Source organism: Lissotriton vulgaris, chromosome 5, assembly GCF_964263255.1.
Source record: "Lissotriton vulgaris chromosome 5, aLisVul1.2, whole genome shotgun sequence".
Classification (NCBI taxonomy): Eukaryota; Metazoa; Chordata; class Amphibia; order Caudata; family Salamandridae; genus Lissotriton; species Lissotriton vulgaris.
This window is the reverse complement of record NC_141693.1, coordinates 1,561,261,865-1,561,284,865: the sequence shown is the minus strand read 5'-3', so window position 1 is coordinate 1,561,284,865 and position 23,001 is coordinate 1,561,261,865. Positions and strand designations below refer to the sequence as shown.

General features: G+C 49.2%; 2 protein-coding genes across 3 annotated transcripts in view; both read right to left on the bottom strand.

Annotated features, from left to right (window-relative positions):
* Positions 1-23,001, bottom strand: part of TOX4 (TOX high mobility group box family member 4) — a 352,937-nt gene that overhangs the window by 170,237 nt on the left and 159,699 nt on the right. The window lies entirely within an intron of this gene.
* LOC147715157 (uncharacterized) lies at positions 1,948-5,314 on the bottom strand. The gene has a single exon (XM_086920414.1). It carries the CDS (start codon positions 5,201-5,203, stop codon positions 4,346-4,348), a length of 858 nt encoding a protein of 285 aa, XP_086776540.1. The 5' UTR covers positions 5,204-5,314; the 3' UTR covers positions 1,948-4,345.

The window sequence follows — 23,001 nt, the reverse complement described above, 5'->3', positions numbered from 1 at the left end:
TTCACCCCTCCCCCCCCCCCCCCACTACTCCCCACCCACCGGGACAGACAGATACGTGTACCATTATTAAACAGGAATTGATACACAAAGAAGGAATATATGACTCATACAAAGAAAATCTTTACATAAAGGTAAACATGGTAATATACACTAAGCAGTTTAGAAAAACACAAGAAAAAGAGCCATAAGACCAAGCCAATCCTGCCTTGGGACATCCATATCTAATTAATTTAAGACTTAAGGGCACAGCCCACTCCATGAAGCCAAGAGTTTGCCACCAGGCTATCAGGGGAGTCCACATTTTTAGACCTTTTCTCCGTCGGGACTTGCCTTTGCGTTTATAAATGGCAATTTCGGCGTGTGTAATAGTAAGAAATCTGGCTAACCATTGTTGAAACGAAGAAGCATTACTATCTCGCCATGCAGAGGCAATGCAAAGCCTGAAGACTGCCATTGCAATAAAGATAAGTTTGTGGCCTATATTGGGGCTTTTCTGGATCTGCGCCCCCCAGTAATACGTTCCCGTTAGATAGTACAATTGTAGTGTTTAAAATTGTAGTTAGGAATTTCTCTATTTCTTGTTTAACCGCTACTAGTCCCTCGCAGGATGAGAAAATAGGAGTGCAATCAGCCTTATACAGTTTACGCCTAGGATAGCATGTGCTAGGACCGGACCCCCATTTCGCTATTCTGTCCGGCGTGTAGTATAAAAAGAAGCATGTTTTAAAAAATTGTGCCTGAAGTTTGGTAGACATTAAGACGGTTTGCGACATTTCAGAGGAATAATTAAAGTCATTATTCGAAATGTCCCCTTTCTCTAACCATTTCAGGGATATTTTATCAATTATCGTCAGGAAACATTGCCATAATGTATAGGTATATGCCCCCAATCTTATTCCCTACATCAGATACTAGTGTGTCTATTAATTTTATCTTACTCATGCCCCCACTCCCACCTGTCTTTCACATCAGGAAGTCTCTGATTTGGAGGTATTTTAAATTGTTGCGCCAATCTAATCCAAATTTATTTTTCCGTTCTTCAAAGGAGTATATCCCAGCAGAAGAGAAGAGGCAGCCTATCTGACTAATCCCTGCTTCGTACCATTTAAGCATATAATTTTCATTAAAAATTGTAGGCAGATCAGGGTTGTTTTTTATAGGTGTGTAGAATGAGAGTCTTCCTATACCCAACAATTTCGTAATTGATTTCCAAACTTTGAGCCCATTAAGTAGCGTTTTAAATTTAACTTTTTGTGGTAGCGGTCATGTATATGGTGTGCGTAGGCAACCCCTTCTCAGATTTCCCCATTGTTGTACAGGAGAACGGTTGGCCAATAGTAAGCCTGTAAATTCGGGAGACCTGCCCGCCACGATCCTTCTGAACTGTAAGGAGCTTCTAGGCACGCCGTGGTTGTGAATATGCCCAGATGAAGCTGGAGAACATCTGATCAATTGATTTCAGCCAGGAGGCGGAAAATACTAAGTAAATGGCTCTCAGTAGGTACAGAATTTTGGGGAAGAAAACAAATAGTTTCTTACCTGTCGGAGTAGTTTTGCAGCTTGAAGATCTTTCTGGATTCACTATGCTGTGCATATTCCGCAATCTGGTGGTTGGGTCTGGAATCGTAGTCTTTTTTCTCTCTTTTGTTTTTTTTTTCCGTAGCCCAGGTGGGCGTCGACGTCCCACCATTTGGTGTACCTTCGGTGACGTCGGCATGCTTCCGGCGGAAGCTCCCACCCTTGGGCGCCATCTTCGGATTCTTTTTTCTGTCTCTTTTTTCTTTTCTGTGCTTGTAGTGAATCCATGGCTATGTTTGTTCTCATCACGACCCTGTCACTGTGTATCTGGATGTAGGGTTCCTGCAGTGTTAGTGCCTGTAGTTCGCTCACCCTACGTAGCGAGGTGATTGCTACCGGAAAGGCCGCTTTCATTGTCAGCATTTTCAGTGATGCCTTGTGGATGGGTTCGAAAGGTGCTTTCATGAGCTCTGTCAGTACCACATTCAGGTTCCAAGCCAGCGGCGGCATACTTTTTGGTGGCGCTATTCTCTTAGCCACTTCAAGGAATCTTTTTACTACTTGAGATGTAAAGAAGCTTCTCCCTGTTTCTCCTCTTGTGTATGCCACAATCGCTGCCAGGTGTACCCTCAGTGAGGATGAGCCTAGCTTGGCTCTTATTAGGTGCGTGAGGTATCTTAGCACCGTTGATTCCTTGGTCAGCTTTCTCTGGAGTTTTTTCTTGCAGCACCATTGAGTGAATCTTTTCCATTTTGCCCCATAGCACTTGCGTGTGCTGGGCCTCCTTGCCTCTTGCAGCACCCGTAGTGGTGCTCTCTTGTAGTTTCAGATGTGCAAACTTTAAGTCCTCAGGAGCCAAGCTGATAGGCTGAGGCCCTCCGGCTCTGGGTGTAGAACGTCTCCTTTTTCCATGGAGAGTAGGTCTATTCTTTTTGGGAACTTGTGGGGTGGACCCTGTGCCATCTCCATTATCTGCGAGTACCAGGTCTGCCTGGCCCATTGTGGGGCCACCAGGATGAGCGTCATGTTGCTCGTCATGCATTTGTTGAGAACCCTGGGAATCAGTGGTATCGGGGGGAAAAGCGTAGGCAAATTTTTTTGACCAGCTTATCCATAGGGCATTCCCTTGGGATAGTGCCTCTGGTTGTCTGGATGCAAAGTACTGGCATTTTGCATTCTGGCGTGTTGCAAACAGGTCTATTGTCGGAGTGCCCCACCTCCTGAATAGTCTCTCTGTTTCCTGTATGTTAAGTTCCCACTCGTGGGATGCTGAAGTTTGCCTGCTGAGCCAATTTGCTTTTACATTGTCCTTCCCTGGCAGGTGTATGGCTAGCAGGTCTATTTTGAGTGGTATTGCCCATCTCCAGATCTCCTGTGCAAAGCTTGACAGAGGGAAAGATTGTGTTCCCCCCTGTTTGTTGATGTAAAACATTGTTGTGGTGTTGTCTGTCTGTATCAGCACCTTCTGGTTGTACAGTTGTTTCTGAAAGGCCTTGAGGGCAAGCAACACTATTTTCCGCTCCAGGTAATTGATGTGTTTGACCGCATCCCCTGGGCTCCATAGGCCCCTCACTCTGAGCTTGTTCATGTGTGCGCCCCATCCCTTCTGGGATGCGTCTGTGGTGATGGTCACTGTTGGGTCGGGTGGCGTTAGAGGCTTCCCTATTGTTCCCTATTGGTCCACCACTTTATTTCTTCCAGCACTTTGTGCATTACAACCACTAGACCCTCCCAACTTCCTGTAGCTTGTGACCATTGCTGTTGCAGCCACTCTTGGAGTGGTCTCATCTGCAGGCGTACATTGGGGACTAGGTGTATGCATGACGCCATCATTCCCAAAATCTTGCTTACTGTCCTCACTGTCAGAGCTCGCCCCTTCTGGTAGTGACGTTTCTCCCTCAGTAGGCTGAGTGTCCTCTTCTCGCTGGATAACACCCTGCATTGCACGGTGTTGATTTGAGCTCCCATGAAGATCTTCACCTGCTCCGGTTCCATCGAGCATTTTCCCCAGTGTATGGAGAATCCCAGGCTTGCCAGCGTTCTTGTGACCTGTTCTGCATGATCTTTGCATGTCCTGTAAGAGCTTGCCTTTACGAGCCAGTCGTCGAGGAAGGGGTACACGTGTATTTCCTCTCTTCGCATATGTGCGGCCACTGCTGCGAGGCATTTGGTGAATACCCTTGGTGCGAACTTTAGACCGAATGCCAGGGTTGTGAATTGGTAGTGATCCTTGTTTATTGTGAATCTTAGCATGCGCTTGTGCTACCTGTTCATGGTATGTGCGGGTACGCATCTTTGAGGTCTATGGTGGACAAGAAGTCCCCGACCTTTATCTGTCGGAAGACCTCTTGTAGGGACGTCTTCTTGAATTTTTGAGTCTTTACATATTTGTTTAGGAACCGTAGATCCAGGATGGGTCTTAGGCTTTCGTCCACTTTTGGCACCAGTAAGTAGTTTAAGTACACTCCCCTGTTCCGTTCTTTGAATGGGACCGGTTCGATGGCCTCTTTGAGGAGGAGTTCTTGAGCTTACTCTTGGAGCAATTGCAGCTCCCTTCCTGAGTGCTCTCTTCTTTGGCTTTCTGTTTGGTGGTCTCTTTTCCAACTCTATGCAGTATCCGAACTGTATGATGTTGAGTATCCACTTGTCTGCGGTTATTTTTCTCCACTCTCGGAGGAAAAATCTTAGCGTGCCTCCTACTGGTGTTACATGTTCTTTTGTGTCTTGTCCGTGTAGCCCTCTCCTCTTTGCTTTTCCGTGCTCCTCCCTCAGAGGGTTTGAGTGGGTGAGCACCTTTTCCTGTGGGAAGTCACTTAGAGGGGGTTGTTCACCTCCTCTTCTTCTCTGGCACCGTCCGTTTCCTCTCCCACGAAAGGACTGGCCCCTGTTCTGGTAGTTCCAGTTTTGCTTCTGCTGGCCCTGGTGGCCTTGGTTGTGACTCTGTTGACCCTGGTGGAACGCCTGGTGTGGTTGTCCTTACTGGGTTCCACCCCTTCCGTTCGGCCTCCGTGTAGGTGTGCCTCTTCTCATCCCCCTGAATTGCAGGGCCCCAATGGACCTTGCCGTCTCGTTGTCTTTTCTTCAGCTGGGTGAGTTTCTCATCAACTGGGGCTTCGAACAGTGTTTCTCCATTGAAAGCGCTGTTCAGGATGTTGTTTTGAACCTCCGTCTTGAAGCCTGAGTTCCTGAGCCAGGCTTGCCTTCTCTCTGTGATTCCTATAGCCATTAGCCTGCTGGATGTTTCTGCCCCGTCCAAGGCTATCTTCAGGCACGAGTTTGCGATGCTTTTCCCCTCTTCCACGAGGTGAGCAGCTCTCCGCTGGTGTTCCTCTGGAAGGTACTTGAGCAATTGGTTCCTCTCGTCCCAATGCTGGTACTGGTGCCTGTTGAGAAGGGTGTTGGAGTTTGCCATCCTCCAGTGCATTGCTGCGTTTCTCTCAATTTTTCTGCCTGTTAGGTCCATCCTCCTGCTTTCCTTGTCAGGTGGAGGCCCAGATGTTTTTGGGACGTTGGCCCTTCTTCTGGCCGTTGCGGCTATAATTGAGCTTGCTGAAACTGTCCCCTGGATGTAAGGGGGGTCCTGGGAGGAGAACTTGTACTTTTTCTCCGTCCTTGGTGTGACTGACCTGCAGGTAGCTGGTTCTCTGAACGCCTCTTTGCCCTGTGCCATAATACTCTTCAGCATGGGCAGGAAGTGGCTTTTTGTCTGTGCGGGGAGCAAGGTTTCCAGCAGGAAATCTGCCTTAGTCTTCTCCTCCTCCAATTTGACTCCATAAGCTGCTGCAGCCTTCTTGACGACCTCATAGTAGGCCCCAATGTCATCTGGCGGCGAAGGCCTCGAGGGGTATGTCTCCACAGCCTCCTCCGGGTTTTCGGCCTCTATGTCCTGCCAATCCTGGTCCTGAGTCGTCGAGGATCCTGAGTCGTAGCTCGAACGCGGGTCCCCATAATCACCCTCTGTGTAATAGAGGTCCTCATCTTCTCCCTGCTACGAGGGCTCTGGAGTTTTCGGCAGCTCTTCGGCGTCAAACTCCTCGTGTTCTTCTATCTCTTTGAGGACCGTTGTGGGCTTCAAGGGGATCCTGAAGCTTTTAATTTTGTTTTCGAAGTCCTTCTTCCTCTGGATGATGTTTTCCATCTCGGCCTCGAGCCTTCTTTTCTTTCTCTCCATCTGTGCAGCCTGCTCGGCGTCGAGCGTTTCGGCCGCCCTCTTGACAGCCCCGTCGACGTCGGAGCGGCTCTCGGCTCCTTCTCCTTCGTCGAGGATCCCTTTTCGGGAGCTTGCTTCGACGACCTTTGCTTTTCGCTGGTCTTTGCTGCCTGGGAGTCCTTCTTGAGGGATCCGCTGGGCTGTTTTTCGGGGGCCGCAGCTTCGGTCGTCGAAGATTTCGACGCCGGTGCTTCCTTCAAGGTTTTAGACTATGTTTTTCGAGAGACAGCCTTATGTTTTCGAGGCCCTGTCGAGGGTTTCGGGGTCGTAGACTCTCCTACCTTGTCTGACGATTTCTTATCGGTCTCTGCGACCGTGGAGACATCTGGACCTTCGGCGATGTTGTCCTCTTCGTTGATGGAGAGGCCCAGGTCGTACAGCGACGGGGCCTTGCCCGTGCCCTGCATCGTGTGGTGAGCTATCCTCTGTTTTTCCCGAATCCTCAGCGTTTTCGGCCTGAAGACTGAGCAGGCGTTGCAGTCCTTGCTCCCGAGGTCGATAGGCAGACAGAGGTTGCAGACCGGGTGCTGGTCTTTCTGCGCGTACTTGTGGTGGCAATTACGGCAGAATTTAAATGGTGGTTTGTCCATTACTGCGCTCAGGGGGCCCCCTGTGTGCGCATTCTCAGTTGGACGTCGAAGATTTCGAGGTTCCTCTCCTTCTTCGTCGTCCAGGATCTGATGATCTTCTTCTCCTGCTCTTCTCAAGTTTTTTCCTTAAGAAATTCGCTTATTTTTCTCCTTTTCTCTTGCAAAACTTCTGGAGCTTCACGCGACGATCCAGACCCAACGGCGGAAAAAAGAATCTGAAGATGGCGCCCAAGGGTGGGAGTTTCCGCCGGATGTATGCCGACGTCACGAAGGTACACCAAATGGTGGGACGTCGACGTCCACCTGGGCGCCGAAAAAAAGAGAAAAAAAAAGACTACGATTCCGGAACGAACCACCAGATTGCGAAATATGCACAGCATAGTGAATCCAGAAAGATTCACGCTGCAAAAACATCTTGATTGCGTTTAATCTGCCTATAACAGAGGTGTAAATTATCTAGGCGTTTAAGATCTTTCCGTATTACAGCGGTTATTGGTTTTAGATCAGCATTGACCAGGTTATCAAGATCGGATGTGATACAGATGCCTAGATACGTTGCTTGTTCCACCACCCGATTATCCCTCATCCCGCAGTTTTTATTTAAAATGATCTGGGTTTTCCTCTGGTTAAGTGCATATCCAGACAGTTGACGAAACTACTTTGCTTCCTCCTCTATTGCGGGCATAGCCATGATTGGATCCATTGTTACAATAGCGATATCATCCGCATAGGCTAGTGTTTTAGTAGGGAAGCCTTTTAAAGTTACTGTTGTAATTGCTTTATCCTCCTCTAGTCATCTGATGAATGAATCAATATAGATCACGAAGAGCAATGGAAGAACACGGGCACCCTTGTCATTTCCCAGTGATATTATAAGCTCTTCTGTTAGGCTGCCATTTACCATCACTACGGCCCTAGGGTTTACATAGTTTTTGGATTGCCTGGATATACCCTCCTTGTGTCCCAATTCTAGCCACTGCAGCCCATAGGAAGTGCCAGGAGACCCTATCGAACGCTTTTTCAGCATCAAGCAAGACCAGCGCTATAGGGTCCCCTGCCACCTCCATACCATCGAACAACGCGATTACCCGGTGAACGTGGTTAATGGTGGATCTACCGGGAATAAACCCATGCTGGCTTGGGGAAATTACTTTATGAATTAAAGGGGCAATTCTATTGGCTAAGACTATCGCATACATTTTAGAATCGGAATTGAGTTGTTCGGAGGGTTTATTTTTATTTGGAAAGATGATTATTTTAGCCCGGGACCAAGACTTCGGTGGGGTGCCTCCTTTAATGATGTGCGGGATAAGGTCCACTAGGACCTTTTTCACCTGGTTTAGACATAAAGAATAGAATTCTGATGGGATACCATCTAACCCTGTAGCTTTCCCTCCAGGTAGATTTTTTATTAGCCCCAAGATTCCCCCCTCCGAGGGCAGCTCCTCTAAGTGATTTGTATTTTCTATATCAAACTTAGTAAACCTGGAGTTATCCAGGTAGTCTTCAATGTTTGTCTGATCGGCCTCCCCGTTACCAACATATAGGTTTTGATAGAACTGCCAAAAGGCCTCTCTTATAACTAAGTTTGGGAACCTCCACCCGAGACCCCTGGGGATCTTGAATTACACGGATCTAGTTCGAAGTGGCCTCTTGTCTCATACATACTGCTAATTGATGTCCAATTTGCTCATTAACTTCATACACCTTCTCTTTTTGGGCTAGAGCTTTCTTAATTGCTTTTTCAGTAAAGACATTCAATATTTGAGCTTTCGCGATTGCGACTTGATTCTGCAACTACTTCTTTCCAGCTACTGTCACTAATGCCGCTTATTAGTTCTTCCTCGACCCTCCTCAGATTGTCTTCTAGCCCCTGCATGGCTATCCGACCTGGTTTATTAGCTTTTAGAGAGAATTGCATTGTCTCTCCTCTGACCCCTGCTTTTAGCGTGTCCCAGATGACTTCAATTGAGGCACTTCCCTCATTATCAGATAGGAATCTAGGAATCCACTCCCTCATGTGACTACAGTACACCTCATCGAAGAGTAGAGCTTTCTCAAAGGTCCATATGTTGGGTATATTATTTCTAGTGTCCAACTCAAGAGAACAGATAAGAGGATTATGATCCGACAGAATCCGGGGGAGTTTCATTATCTGGCATTTGGATTTAATAGAATTAGAGGTTAAGAAGTAGTCTAGTCTCGCATGGGTAAGATGTGGGTTGGAAAAATATGTAAACCCCGAATCGTCAGGATTAGAAATCTGCCAGCCATCAACCAGGCCATGACTCCAGCACAACTGTTTCAACGCTTTAAAAACATTGGGTTTAAACCCTGTGTATTCCCACTCCTCACTTAGTGACCGATTATGAGGCAAATTGATATTAACCCCTTCGCTGCTCATGACGAGCTCAGCTCGTCATGAGGCACACTGGAGCTGTGCTTATGACTAGCTGAGTTCGTCATGAACAATGGGATACAAAGCCTCCCAGCACAGGAGGGGAAAAGCCATAGCAGCCAAGGTGTTAAGATCCCCACGAATCACTAGTGGCGAAGACCAATGCATTAATTCATTTGAGATCTCTTCAATTACTGTGGCCTCATCATAGTTGCTTCCATAAATAGCACATACGGTCAACTTCTGTGTACTAGCAAATTGGCATTCTGTCATAGCCCAGCCGCTGAATTTATAAGCTTTAGAATGACTAAAGACTAACCCCTTTCCCTTTGCTGGAATAGCAACCCCCCCTTACCCTCGCTCCTTGAGATGTGGCACATATCAGTCGTTTTTTAATTTATTATTCATTTTAAAAGTTTTATATAGCGCTAGCTCGACCCGTAGGTATCAGAGCGCTTCACATACACACTATCCTAAAGTATTAAGAATATGCCTTTGAGACCCTTCAACATGAGTTTCCTGCAAACAAACAATATTTGTCCCCCCAGGCTTGCAGTGCTGCCATTACAGTTTGTCTTTTCTTAGCATCTTTTAGTCCACAAATGTTCATAGATAATATTCTTACAAGACCCATCTTGCTATATGAAAGTATTCCATACAAAAACAGTGATTTAGCTTCCCTTTAACTTTTTTTTCTCCTGCTTCCTTCTCCATCCCAACCTTCCATATTTAATTATTTTTTTCCCCTTTCTTGTAACCTTTCCTGTCTGCCCCCCCCCCCAGGGTTGTGACAACTGACGTGCAGAGGCACGCTAGCCCCCCCCCCACCCTCCACCTATAGTTATCCCTACATCACACATCATATTATAGAAGCAAAATCTCTACAAGTAGCAAGTGTCTCCCTGTGAAAACAGAAGCGAAAAAAACAAGGAGCAGCCACACAGAGGAAAAAAAACAAGCATTTACAATGCAACGGTTTCGCCTTCGGAAAAGTTAGAGCGATTGGCATTGTAAATGACAAACTTTTTATTTATGTGTTGGTTTTGAAAACAGATAAATATATGGCATTGTCATTTACAATGCCAATAGCTTACTCTGTCGCAAATGCGAGACGTATTGCATTTGCACACACACACACCCACACAAGAGCCCCACACACACACAAGAGCCCCCCACACACACACGAGGCCCACACACACACCACACAAGAGCCCCCTACACAGACCACACAAGAGCCCCCCCACACACCACACAAGAGCCCCCCCACACACACACGCAAGAGCCCCCCCACACACACGCAAGAGCCCCCCCCCACACACACACGCAAGAGCCCCCCACACACACGCAAGAGCCCCCCACACATGCAATAGACCCCCACACACGCAAAAGCCCCCACACACGCAAGAGCCCCCCACAGACACAAGAGCCCCCCACGCACACGCAAGAGCCCCCCACACACACGCAAGAGCCCCCCACACACACAAGAGCCCCCCACACACAAGAGCCCCCCACACACAAGAGCCCCCCACACACAAGAGCCCCCCACACACAAGAGCCCCCCACACACAAGAGCCCCCCACACACAAGAGCCCCCCACACACAAGAGCCCCCCACACACACGCAAAGAGCTCCCCAAACACACGCACAGAGCCCTCCGCTCCATTTGCATCAGGTGTGAGGCTCCTGACTGCTGACAGCCAGGAGACTCCAACAAAAGGAGGCTTATGACCCCTAAGACTCGGCCTTTGTTATGACCAGTATAGAAATAAGAGAGCCCTGTCCCCTCCTGCACTTTGTTGTGATCGGAAGCAGACAACAACGTGCAGGCGCTGCTGAGAGTGTCCCGGTGTTTGGAAATTACACCGGGACGAATTCAGTATCTTTTTCTGTGGGGACCAACTTCTTGGCAGGGTGGACGGCAGCCACCCTGTGAAAATAAATGGGGGGAATCCGTCCACCCGCGTGGACCCCTGACTCGTGCCCTGGTTGCAGCCACCCCTTCTGCACATTGCACCCACACAAAATCTGTGTTGCTCCTTCCGCGCCCCCCCCCCCCAAATGTTTAACTAGCGCTATGAGGTGGCCAGCGCCAACTGCATAATAGCACTTTTATCTCACTGCCTCATTGCCTGTTAACTCCCACCCCCTTGTTGTTCCTTCCCTCCCATTGTCCCTGTTGACACAGCCACCCTCCTTTTAAAACAAACGATGTGTCCCATCATTGTGCCTTTTTACTACCTTTACTTTTAGCATGCTGCACAGTCCCACTGCTCTACAATTTAGCTTAAAGATATTCTCAAACAGGCAAAGTCAATATCTTTCGCAAAAGCGTGGCCAATTGCCTTTTCCAATGCTTGTTATCCCTCAAGTTTCTTTTTCCTGTAAATCACGGCTTTCCATGAAATGAAGGGGATCCCAGGGCAGGGCAGGCAGAAAGTGAAAGCCTCTTCGGAGCCGCCCCTTCTCTGATCGGATGAAGGGGTCTCATAACTGCCCCGCTTTCATCCGCCAATCAGCGGAAGGCACGAACTTAGGTTTATTCCAAGTTTAGAGCTATAAAAAGAGGTGCTGCGGGCTTTAATCTGGGACACTCGAGAGAAACCCAAGGCAGCAACGAAGAGGACACAAAACGAGCGAAGGACGAGATTCCTGTGTTGCTCCTTCCGCGCTCCCCCCCCCCAAATGTTTAACTAGCGCTATGAGGTGGCCAGCGCCAACTGCATAATAGCACTTTTATCTCACTGCCTCATTGCCTGTTAACTCCCACCCCCTTGTTGTTCCTTCCCTCCCATTGTCCCTGTTGACACAGCCACCCTCCTTTTAAAACAAACGATGTGTCCCATCATTGTGCCTTTTTACTACCTTTACTTTTAGCATGCTGCACAGTCCCACTGCTCTACAATTTAGCTTAAAGATATTCTCAAACAGGCAAAGTCAATATCTTTCGCAAAAGCGTGGCCAATTGCCTTTTCCAATGCTTGTTATCCCTCAAGTTTCTTTTTCCTGTAAATCACGGCTTTCCATGAAATGAAGGGGATCCCAGGGCAGGGCAGGCAGAAAGTGAAAGCCTCTTCGGAGCCGCCCCTTCTCTGATCGGATGAAGGGGCCTCATAACTGCCCCACTTTCATCCGCCAATCAGCGGAAGGCACGAACTTAGGTTTATTCCAAGTTTAGAGCTATAAAAAGAGGTGCTGCGGGCTTTTATCTGGGACACTCGAGAGAAACCCGAGGCAACAACGAAGAGGACAGAAAACGAGCGAAAGAGGAGATTCCGTAAGGTGCATGCCTTGTTTACTGCACTTGATATCGATGCGGTGACGTTTCATGACAAGACAGACTCACCTGTGCCAGTCCTGGGGTTTAATTAGCGGCTCGGTGCATTCTGGGAGCCGTAGTCCCAGTCCTCGAATGAACGTTAGTCTGAGGCTGTTGGTTACAGGAATGAAAGAGTGGTCAATGCGAAGCAAACTAAAGATTAATGGCAAGGCCGGGTGGGGGCTTGGAGGAGGGGGGAGGGCGAACAAAGACACGGACAGCGTTAGGGGGGACGGACGGACAGCGGGATACAACCATGCGGGACCAGGACGATCGAATACCCGTCCGTCCCCCCACACGTGCTGTTTCCCTGTCACTATTTCCGCCTCCCTAGCCGTCTTCCGCGACTGCAGTCTTTTTCTTCCCACTCCTCCACATGCCCCCCTTCTCATTTCACTCTACACTCTCTCACCCCTCGTATCCATCAACCCCTGATGCGTATTTTTTCATCCCTCAAACTTCACCCCTTTATCCCTGGCCCTACATTTTGTACTTTATCTCCTCGCTGCGACGGTCCTCGCATACTATGGCCCTCTCCCCCTCTCTCCATCTCTGTCCCTCGCGCGCGCGCCTCCCTCCCGCCCTCCTCGCCTGCCCGGGTTTGGAACGATGACGCCGCTTGGCTGCTGGATTCCCCTTTGAAACTGGAGCCCGGATTACAGCCACACTTACCACATCTCCTTTTATCAAAGGATAAAACACAGCCGCGCTCAGGGAGGGGCCGCCCCATACCTTGCCAATCACTTTGAACAGTTTAAGGGGGCAGATGAGAGCACCGAGTAAGGACAGATACATTGGATTAAAAAACATTTCCAAAAACGTATTTGGCAGGGGAGAACATCCCAAAGAACAGCTTAACGTGATCTTTAAAGCATAGGATTTATAAATGATAACTATACACCAGTTCTCAACGTACCGATTTACTCCTCAGCAGATACGAAGCCAGCTCTTCCGCGGCTGCTTCCACCAGCGGCTCAGGAGCCCAGGCAGAGCTTCGGCTCACTCCCGGGCAGGGGGCGTGAGGGCGGAGGGGGGCGGGAGAGAACACGAACGGCGGGAGGGAGGCCTACGAGGACAGGGGGGGGGGCGGGAGAGGAACAGACGGCGGGAGGGGGCGGGAGAGGACACAGGGGGCGTGAGGGGGGCGGGAGAGAACACGAACGGCGGGAGGGAGGCGGGAAACGTGCCGGGGAAAAACATGCCCAGGACAGCAGCAATCACGGCCGGGCCGGACCAGACTCGGGGGCGTTCCCGGCGTCGCGTGACGTCGGCAAAAGCCAAAGAATCTCGGGAACGCCCCCGTGTCTGGTCCGGCATTGATGGACAGGCCCCTCGTCCAATGGCTAGGCTCCATTTATGGATCTAGCCAATGGGACGGGGGGCGTGTTCCATAGTGCCTTACTGTACTCAATAGATTTCTCTGGAGGAGGAGCCTCTCCTGCCCCCTCGTTGCTTGTGCTTGCTGTCCTGCCCCCTCGTGGTTGTGCTTGCTGTCCTGCCCCCTTGTTCGTTGTGCTTGCTCTCCTGCCCTGCTATAGGCATTGTAAATGACAATGCCATTTATTTATGTTTTAAAAACAAAAGCATAAATAAAAATAATGTCATGAGCAATGCCAATAGCTCTAACTTTAAGAATGCCGAGACCATTGCATTGTAAATGCTTGTTCCCTTTTGGCGGCATCTATGTAATTGGTACACAAGCTCCTCCCGCTGCCAGTATTAGAATAAACCCTGAGGATTGAATGGGCATGAAGTCTCATCTCTCCTTTCACCTACCTGACCTTGTGTGATTTGAGTGTAGGGGCGCTGTATTGTACAACGCTTAAAACCCCAATATTCCTAATCTGGCGCTTTTCAAAACCACCAGACACAATGAACGCACCTGAACGCCTTGAAGTGAACCACTTTGCAGGATGAGCTATGAAGGAACTTGATCCCGTCACCGGGAGGAGGATGTATGGTCAGTCGGGATGCCCTATGGTCCAGGTTTGGCACGTTCCAGGAATGGAAGTCCATCACTACAGCGCTGTCATCAGGGACATTTTAAGGATTTTGGGGGCTCTGGGCCAAACGTATTTTTGGGGACCCTGTTTGGAACGTCTTGGATTTATGATCCAGTTTCAGGTAGTTCGTGCCCTCTTTGGCCAGATCACTGACAGTGCACAGGGGCACTCGTCCAAATTCAAAATGTGTGTTTATATGTAATATTCGGAGACAGTGAGGTGTATTTAGAATATCGTAACATAGCAGCAGCTCACACATAAGAGGGTGCAGTGGGTTCGGTTTCACATCTCAGGGGGTTCAGTGGTACTGATCCCCCACGAGCTCCAGGGAATTGTGGGTCCCAGGCTTCCTTAGGTAGTCTTCAGGCTTATGGACCGATAGCATGAGGGAGTCTCCGAGACACAGAGGGTGAAAGCGAATGAGAGCAAAAGAGTGAGGAAGAGAGGTAGGGAGAGAGGGGGTACGGAGAGTGTGAGGGAAGAAGAGAGGAAGGGAGGGGGGCAGGGGAGAGAGGGAGGGGCGGAGGGAGAGAGGGAGAGAGGGAGAGATGGAGAGAGGGGGAGAGGGGGAGAGGGGGAGAGAGAGAGAGGGAGGGAGAGAGGGAGAGCGAGAGGGAGAGAGGGGGTACAGAGAGGGGGGTACGGAGAGTGTGAGGGAGGAAGAGAGGAAGGGAGGCAGGGGGAGAGAGGCAGGGAGAGAGGGAGAGAGGCAGGGAGAGAGGGAGGGAGAGAGGGAGGGAGGGACGGAAGGGGGGAGGTAGAGGGAGAGATGGAGAGAGGGAGGCAGAGAGAGACGAGGGAGGGAGAGAGAGAGGGACGGGGGAGAGAGGAAGGCAGCGAGGGGGAGAGAGGGAGGCAGCGAGGGGGAGAGAGGGAGGCAGCGAGGGAGAGAGAGGGAGGGAGGGGGCGGGACAGAGAGGGAGGGAGAGAGGAAGGCAGGGAGGGAGAGAGGGATGGACGGAGGAAGGTAGAGAGACGAAGGGTGGTAGAGAGAGGGACGGACGGAGAGAGGGAGGGATGGAGAGAGGTAGTGAGGGAGAAAGGGAGTGAGGTGGGGTGGGAGGTGGAGAGGGAGGGAGGTGTTGAGAGAGGGGGACTGGAGAGAGGAATGGAAGAAAAGAGGGACGGAGGGAGGAAAGGAGGGAGGGAGGGGAGGGAGAGGGAGGGAGGAAGAAAGGGAGGGAGGAAGAAAGGGAGCGAGAGAGGAAAGGAGGGAGGGATGATGAGTAGGAGGGACAAAGAGAGGCAGGGAGGGAGGCTGGGAGGGAGAGAGGAAGGAGGGAGGGAGAGAGAGGGGGAGACGAAGGGAGGGAAGAAAAGAGTTAGGGAGGGAGAGGAAGGGATGGAGAGAGAGTAAGAAAAAGAAAGAAGGAGAAATAGCAATGAAGTGAGAGGGGAGATAAAGTGAGAACGAAAAAAAGAACAAGAGCTAAAGAGAAAGGAGAAAAAGCAGAATGGAAAGGGGTGAGAGTAAGAGAGAGAGAGACACACATCTAGAGCAGGAGCGAGACAATGTGAAAGAGAGACCGAAAGAGAGGGAGCACGAGAGCGAGCGAGCAGGAAACAGGCAGAATAAGAGAGATGAAGAGCTAGAGAGGGAGAGAAGAGACGCAGAGAGAGGGGAGTAGACTCTGTGTACCTTGTGAGAGAGAGGGGCAAGTAGACGTCACCAACAGCAGAGCTGACGCTCCCCCCTGGGTCGGTAGGTACTCACACGGGTCAGCGTGAGAGGCACAGCCTTGCAAGCGCTATGTTACACAGTCTAACTAACTACAAAACAAAGCGCTATGTTACAAAGTCCAACTAAATACAAAACAAAGCGCTATGTTACATGGTCTAACTAAATACAAAAGTAAGCGCTATGTTACACAATCTAATTAAATAGAAAACAAAGCGTTATGTTACACAGTCTAGCCAAATAAGAAACAAAGCGCTATGTTACAAAGTTCAACTACATACACAACAAAGCGCTATGTTACACACTCTAGCCAAAGTCAAAACAAATTGTTTAAGGAAAACGAATCTGACATTAAAATCACCCGTCAAAAAGAGAAAGGAATGCTAAGAAAGGGTCCGACCAGAAATGCAGTTTAAGCTAGACCCCCCACGAAGCACTGACATTTCACAATAGCACTGACTGTGTGCCGTGTTAGCATCCAAACAAACGGACGAGTTGAAGCATCGAGGGGGGAGGGGCAGGGGGGCATGACTGGTGATGGAATGTGGGTGCCGCATGATTCACAAGGTCAACAACACACCCACTGAAGCCCACTGACCCAGCTGTGGAATGTAAAGTCTCTTTAATTTTAGGAAGAAGAAAGATATCTCCAATGGAACGAAAAATAAACATTTGATTTAAAAAAAAAAAATACTGACATGAAGTTATCAATACTACAATAGGGAGGCGAGTTATCAGAAGGGCAGCGGGGCAGTTGATGTTAAATCGACATGGCAGCGCCTTTCTGTACCGCCGCATCTTCACTCACAGTCATAAACGTTAGATTAGTTGCCGGATGAAAGCCTGGCGGTGGTAACAGGGCACCTGGGTGGAGCGCACAGCACCGGTTCAAAAACACCCCTGCTGTTCCGGGCTCACCTCCGACACCACAGGCCCGGGCGTCGACTTTAAAGACGCGTTTCAAGCTCTGCACTTGGAGCGCGAGAAGAAAGCGCTCTCCGGCGGCACCAGCACTGGGCACTTTTTTGTTTAGAAGAAAAACATAAAATAAATTCTCATCAATGGCATGGAGGAATAATTGGCAAAACAAGAGAGGGCAGGCTATCAGAAGCGGCCGGCGGGGTCCCTTCCACGTCCAATTGACAGTGGGTGCGTTTACTCACGAACGCGAACACGAACGGCGGGAGGGAGGCCTACGAGGACAGGGGGGGGCGGGAGAGGAACGGACGGCGGGAGGGGGCGGGGAGTAGACTCTGTGTACCTTGTGAGAGAGAGGGGCAAGTAGACGTCACCAACAGCAGAGCTGACGCTCCCCCCTGGGTCGGTAGGTACTCACACGGGTCAGCGTGAGAGGCACAGCCTTGCAAGTGCTATGTTACACAGTCTAACTAACTACAAAACAAAGCGCTATGTTACAAAGTCCAACTAAATACAAAACAAAGCGCTATGTTACATGGTCTAACTAAATACAAAAGTAAGCGCTATGTTACACAATCTAATTAAATAGAAAACAAAGCGTTATGTTACACAGTCTAGCCAAATAAGAAACAAAGCGCTATGTTACAAAGTTCAACTACATACACAACAAAGCGCTATGTTACACACTCTAGCCAAAGTCAAAACAAATTGTTTAAGGAAAACGAATCTGATATTAAAATCACCCGTCAAAAAGAGAAAGGAATGCTAAGAAAGGGTCCGACCAGAAATGCAGTTTAAGCTAGACCCCCCACGAAGCACTGACATTTCACAATAGCACTGACTGTGTGCCGTGTTAGCATCCAAACAAACGGACGAGTTGAAGCATCGAGGGGGGGGGGGGCAGGGGGGCATGACTGGTGATAGAATGTGGGTGCCGCATGATTCACAAGGTCAACAACACACCCACTGAAGCCCACTGACCCAGCTGTGGAATGTAAAGTCTCTTTAATTTTAGGAAGAAGAACAATATCTCCAATGGAACGAAAAATAAACATTTGATTTAAAAAAAAAAAATACTGACATGAAGTTATCAATACTACAATAGGGAGGCGAGTTATCAGAAGGGCAGCGGGGCAGTTGATGTTAAATCGACATGGCAGCGCCTTTCTGTACCGCCGCATCTTCACTCACAGTCATAAACGTTAGATTAGTTGCCGGATGAAAGCCTGGCGGTGGTAACAGGGCACCTGGGTGGAGCGCACAGCACCGGTTCAAAAACACCCCTGCTGTTCCGGGCTCACCTCCGACACCACAGACCCGGGCGTCGACTTTAAAGACGCGTTTCAAGCTCTGCGCTTGGAGCGCGAGAAGAAAGCGCTCTCCGGCGGCACCAGCACTGGGCACTTTTTTGTTTAGAAGAAAAACATAAAAAAAATTCTCATCAATGGCATGGAGGAATAATTGGCAAAACAAGAGAGGGCAGGCTATCAGAAGCGGCCGGCGGGGTCCCTTCCACGTCCAATTGACAGTGGGTGCGTTTACTCACGAACGCGAACACGAACGGCGGGAGGGAGGCCTACGAGGACAGGGGGGGGGCGGGAGAGGAACGGACGGCGGGAGGGGGCGGGAGAGGACACAGGGGGCGTGAGGGGGGCGGGAGAGAACACGAACGGCGGGAGGGAGGCGGGAAACGTGCCGGGGAAAAACATGCCCAGGACAGCAGCAATCACGGCCGGGCCGGATCAGACTCGGGGGCGTTCCCGGCGTCGCGTGACGTCGGCAAAAGCCAAAGAATCTCGGGAACGCCCCCGTGTCTGGTCCGGCATTGATGGACAGGCCCCTCGTCCAATGGCTAGGCTCCATTTATGGAGCTAGCCAATGGGACGGGGGGCGTGTTCCATAGTGCCTTACTGTACTCAATAGATTTCTCTGGAGGAGGAGCCTACGGCTCCGCCCCCCAGCGAAACCTAAAAAGGAAGAGAAAACCCAAGCAACCATATTACAAAACACGTATGGGGGTAACCCCCCCCCCCCCCCCCCACTGTTGCCTTTTTTTACAGCAAAGAGAAGAGAAAAGAGAGAGAGGCAGAAGCTCCGCTAGAGTGACTGGAACAATGCATCAAATCTGTATAGGAGCCCATTTACAATTCAAATAGGATTTCGCCAAGGTAAAAATATCTGAGTGAGCTTATTATTTTTTCCCCCCGTCAGTTCCTCAAGATATTATTGTGCCTGTATTTCGGAGACAAAGCTGCGCACGGCCCCCTTGAAGACTACCTTTAGCCTGGCCGGATTCTGCAAATACACTTCAGCTCCTAGTTTCTGGAATGGCTCAAAGAGCTGTCGGAGCCTCCACCTTCGCTCTACAGGTGCGTGAGCGAAATCTGGTCTTGTAAAAAAGGTTATTCCCTCGAATGTTCTTTTCTTTGTTGGCCTGGCGAGGTCATACAAGGTTTGGCAGAGGATAACGTTTCCAAAGAATAGCAGCATGGCTCGAGGATGTAGAGATGTGGATGCATGCTTGCCAGGGAACAAGGTAAATCTATGGGCTCTTTGAACCTTCCTGTCAAGGTCCCACGATTGTAACTCTGGAAATGCTTCTTTTAGGAAGCTGATCATGAATTTCCTGGGATCATCTTTTTCTGCTTCTTCCGAGATCCCTAGAAAGCGGACGTTGTAGCATCTCTGGCGGTTTTCTTGCTCTTCCATCTTCCACATCAGGTCTTTTACCTCACGATCGCCATGCTGTATCTGGAGTGTTGATACATCCTTTTCCAGTTGTTCCGTCCTGCCCTCCACCAAGGACATTCGTTCAGCTATGTCAGCAAGAGGTTTTCCCCACCTTTTTGACGGCACCTTGCAGCTTTTTGGCAGCCATGCGGGATCGTCGGCTATCTGCCTTGACCTCCTCTTGGAATCTTTTTATGGATTTGAGAACTGAAAAAGCGGATTGTTCTTCTGCCTTCTTGGCGCCGTTACCACCACTCACTGGGTTGAATTTTGGAGCAACTCCTGAGGCAAAGGAGGGGGATAGAACCAGTGCGAGAGGGGTGTTATTATAGTCTCATTTAAGGTCGCTAGTGCTCTCATTCTCTGACCCGTCATTGTCATTGACCCTTTGAGACCGGTCACTGTTTCGCTTTTTGCTGAGTCTTTTGGTCCCAGAGCTGGAGCTAGGCATGCCAGTGTTAGGGCTGCTGTACCATTTCTTGCCTTCCTCCCCACCTGACAAGGAAATACTGCTGTCAGTTATTTCAGATTCCGCGGTTAGTGAAAAGAACTTGTCCTGGTTATCTGGCGTCATCAGACTCCAATATCATACTGGATTGGCATTGTGAAATGCTGGAGGGGGAGAGATAAGCCACCAGTAGCCCTCTGGGCTGAGGTTGTGGAATCATCTTGATTGCCTCCACTGAACCCTCTCCTGTGGGAGTCTCGGACCTCTGCTCGCCGCCACTACTCTGCTTACTGCTCCCAAGGCCACCAGCTACCACAAAGCTGCTGGGGATTAATGGTTGCAGGTTGTCAGTTTCTTTGGGTAACCTAGTATTAGGTTTTTTCCCCATGGAGTTAGTGGCTAAATCTTTCTCCAAAAAATGTTTGCCTGTATTTTCCACTTTCACACCCCCTCTTTTGCCTCAACCTCATATTCGCGTTCTCCAGCCTCTTACCTAAGCGTGGGTCCAAGTAAAGTGCTTGGTTAAGCCGCGCCTGGCTGAAGGGATAGGGCGGCAGCCTTGCCCTTGCCTCCTCTCACCAATCCAATCCAAAAATTCTTTATTTCGGTCATTTAGACCATAAAAGATGCAGTACAAAGACACAATAAAAAAAAAACTTAACTGTTATAAAACACATTTCATACAATTACTTCCCATATAATCAAGGCATAAGAGAGGTTTAAGAACAGTTCATAAGATTGTCCACACATTAAAGGATTTTTTTTTCCTTATCTGCCACATAGCCATTAAAAATTTAGAAACTGCAAACACGATATGGGACAGAGTACTGGTTTTCAGTATTCTATACGCATGCTGAATCCCAAATTTCTGCAAAGCGGCACCAGCCAATATTTTCTGGGTCTATTATAAGCAGGGCAGAAAAACATGATGTGAATTTCATCTTCCTCAAGAATGTTACAGCATGGACAAGTTTTGTCATTACCCTTTAGCCATTTACAAGTGAAGGTTTTGTATAAACAATTTTCTCGATAAAATGGGAAAGATAAAATCCATAAAACTTTCAAATGCATAGGAATTTTGGGAATCCAAGAAACAGTCAGTTAGAGTGCCGCTGTTTCGTGCAGACAAAAGCAATGCTAATCTTTTTTCCTTATGGATTTGTACCAGTCTTTTACGAGAAACCATTCGGCAACCTTGTTCAGGGTCCTGCCATAACTCGGACAAGTTCAAGGAGTACAGTTCTTTTTTTACAAAAGCAAGCCAGGGGATTCTATCGCATTGGTTCAGCTTCATGACATGAATAAGGTCTTGCCTGTAGTGAACAAGTTCGCTGGTAGACCAATGGCTTTGACTCGAGCTCCTCAGCAATAGAAGGGAGGCCCATGACTAATCTTAAGGGTAGGAGCGGTGTGCCTCGAGGGAGGGCCAGGAGGCGTCTGAGGAAATTATTTTCCACTCTTGCAAGTTCTTGCCCTGCTTTATACCCCCATAGTTCGCTCCCATAGGTTGCAGCCGCCTTGGCTTGGGTTTTATACGTTTCAACTGCCGGGCTAATGGGCTTAAAGGTTGAGCTGTTTACAACCTTCAAAATTGCGCCCGACAGCTGGGACAACTTAAGCCGAGATCTTACTATCTGGGGGTCCCAGGATAAATAAACGTTACCCCCAAGTACAGATAAGTTGTTACCCTCTCAAGGCTGGCTGAACCCAATGTGGGGTTAGGTCTGGCTTTAGTGGATGGATTAAATATCATGGTTTTGGTCTTTTCTGTATTGATCTCTAGACCATGTTGTCTACAGAAAAGACCAAACCCATCTAAAATCCGTTGAATCCCCATCAGGGATTTGGAAAGCAGGAGGGTGTCGTCGGCAAACATGATAGCCGGCACCCTCCTGCCTGCCAGGCATGGAGCGTCATTGTCCCTAACATTGTCAAGATGGGATATGACACTGTTGATAAAGAGGCAAAACAGGGTCGGTGCCAAGACGCAACCCTGCCTCACCCCTCTATGAACAGGGAACCTTGATGACAAGGCACCATCCCTCACGCACCTGACCTGCGCATCATTATTGTCGTGGAGCCTGATTATGGCATTTAGTAATTGGGCGGTTACCCCCAACTTCTTCAGGACCTCCCACAGTTTCTTACGTGGGACCAGGTCGAAGGCTGACTTCAGGTCCACGAACACCATGTACAGCCTCCCCCCCCCTTCAATCCTCACCGTTTTCCAGTACAGCAGGACGAGGCGGAAAATCTGGTCCATGGTGGACGTGTTTTTCCTGAAGCCAGCCTGGAGGGGACTCAGAATTTCGTTGGCCTCTATCCAATCTAAAAGGTGGTTCAGGAGAAGGCGAGCGAATAGCTTTTGGGGGACGTCTATAAGACTGATCGGCCTGTAGTTGGCTGGGAGCAGAGGAGAACCCTTCTTATAAATAGGCACGATCTCCGCCCCCAGCCAAGTACAGGGGATCTCCATACCTCCTGTGATGGCATTAAAAAGAATAAGGAGGTACGGGCCCCAGATCTCGGGGTGGTACCTAAAAAGATCACCAAGTAGTCTGTCTAGACCCAGGGCCTTCCCTATCGCCAGTCTCTCTATTGCACTGACCACCTCGCCAAGGGTAAATTCCAGGCCAGCTACAAGGGTCGGTGAGACCTCAAGGGCTGCATTATTAGCTAATGGGGTGGTATCTTCATACAGTTTGCCAAAGTGGGCCTCCCAGACAGATGAGGCAATATTGGGCTCCACTGCTGCTTTGGCTTCTCCTGTACCAGTATTTACCAGGGACCAAAATTTTCTGGAGTCTTTTACTTCTAATGCATTAGAGAGGTCGTGCCATCGGTTCCAATCCCACTCCGACCTTGCCTTTGCCATGGCCGCCTCACAGTCCCGCCTAAGTTCAGCGACCTTAACCTTATTTGAGCCTGCTTTCATTGTGCAATTAGCTCAGTCTTAATCTTCTTACATGAGGAGTTATACCAGGATGGGGTTCGAGTCTTTTTTCTACGTGTTGCTGCCACTGGATAGAAGACCTCAGCAAGACCTCCCACTAGTTCAGCATGAATTTGAGCTAATTTATTATTGTAGTCTGGGGGTGTGGGTTGTTTGATTAGTTCGTCCACTTCCTTAAACCTGGGGAGTGCCATTTCATATATTTTATTTATGCTACCTTCTGCATTTAGCAACTTCCC

Bases quoted from the DNA above. Each gene is read 5' to 3' on its own strand.
- LOC147715157 (XM_086920414.1), bottom strand. From the start codon at position 5,203: ATGCTGAAGAGTATTATGGCACAGGGCAAAGAGGCGTTCAGAGAACCA.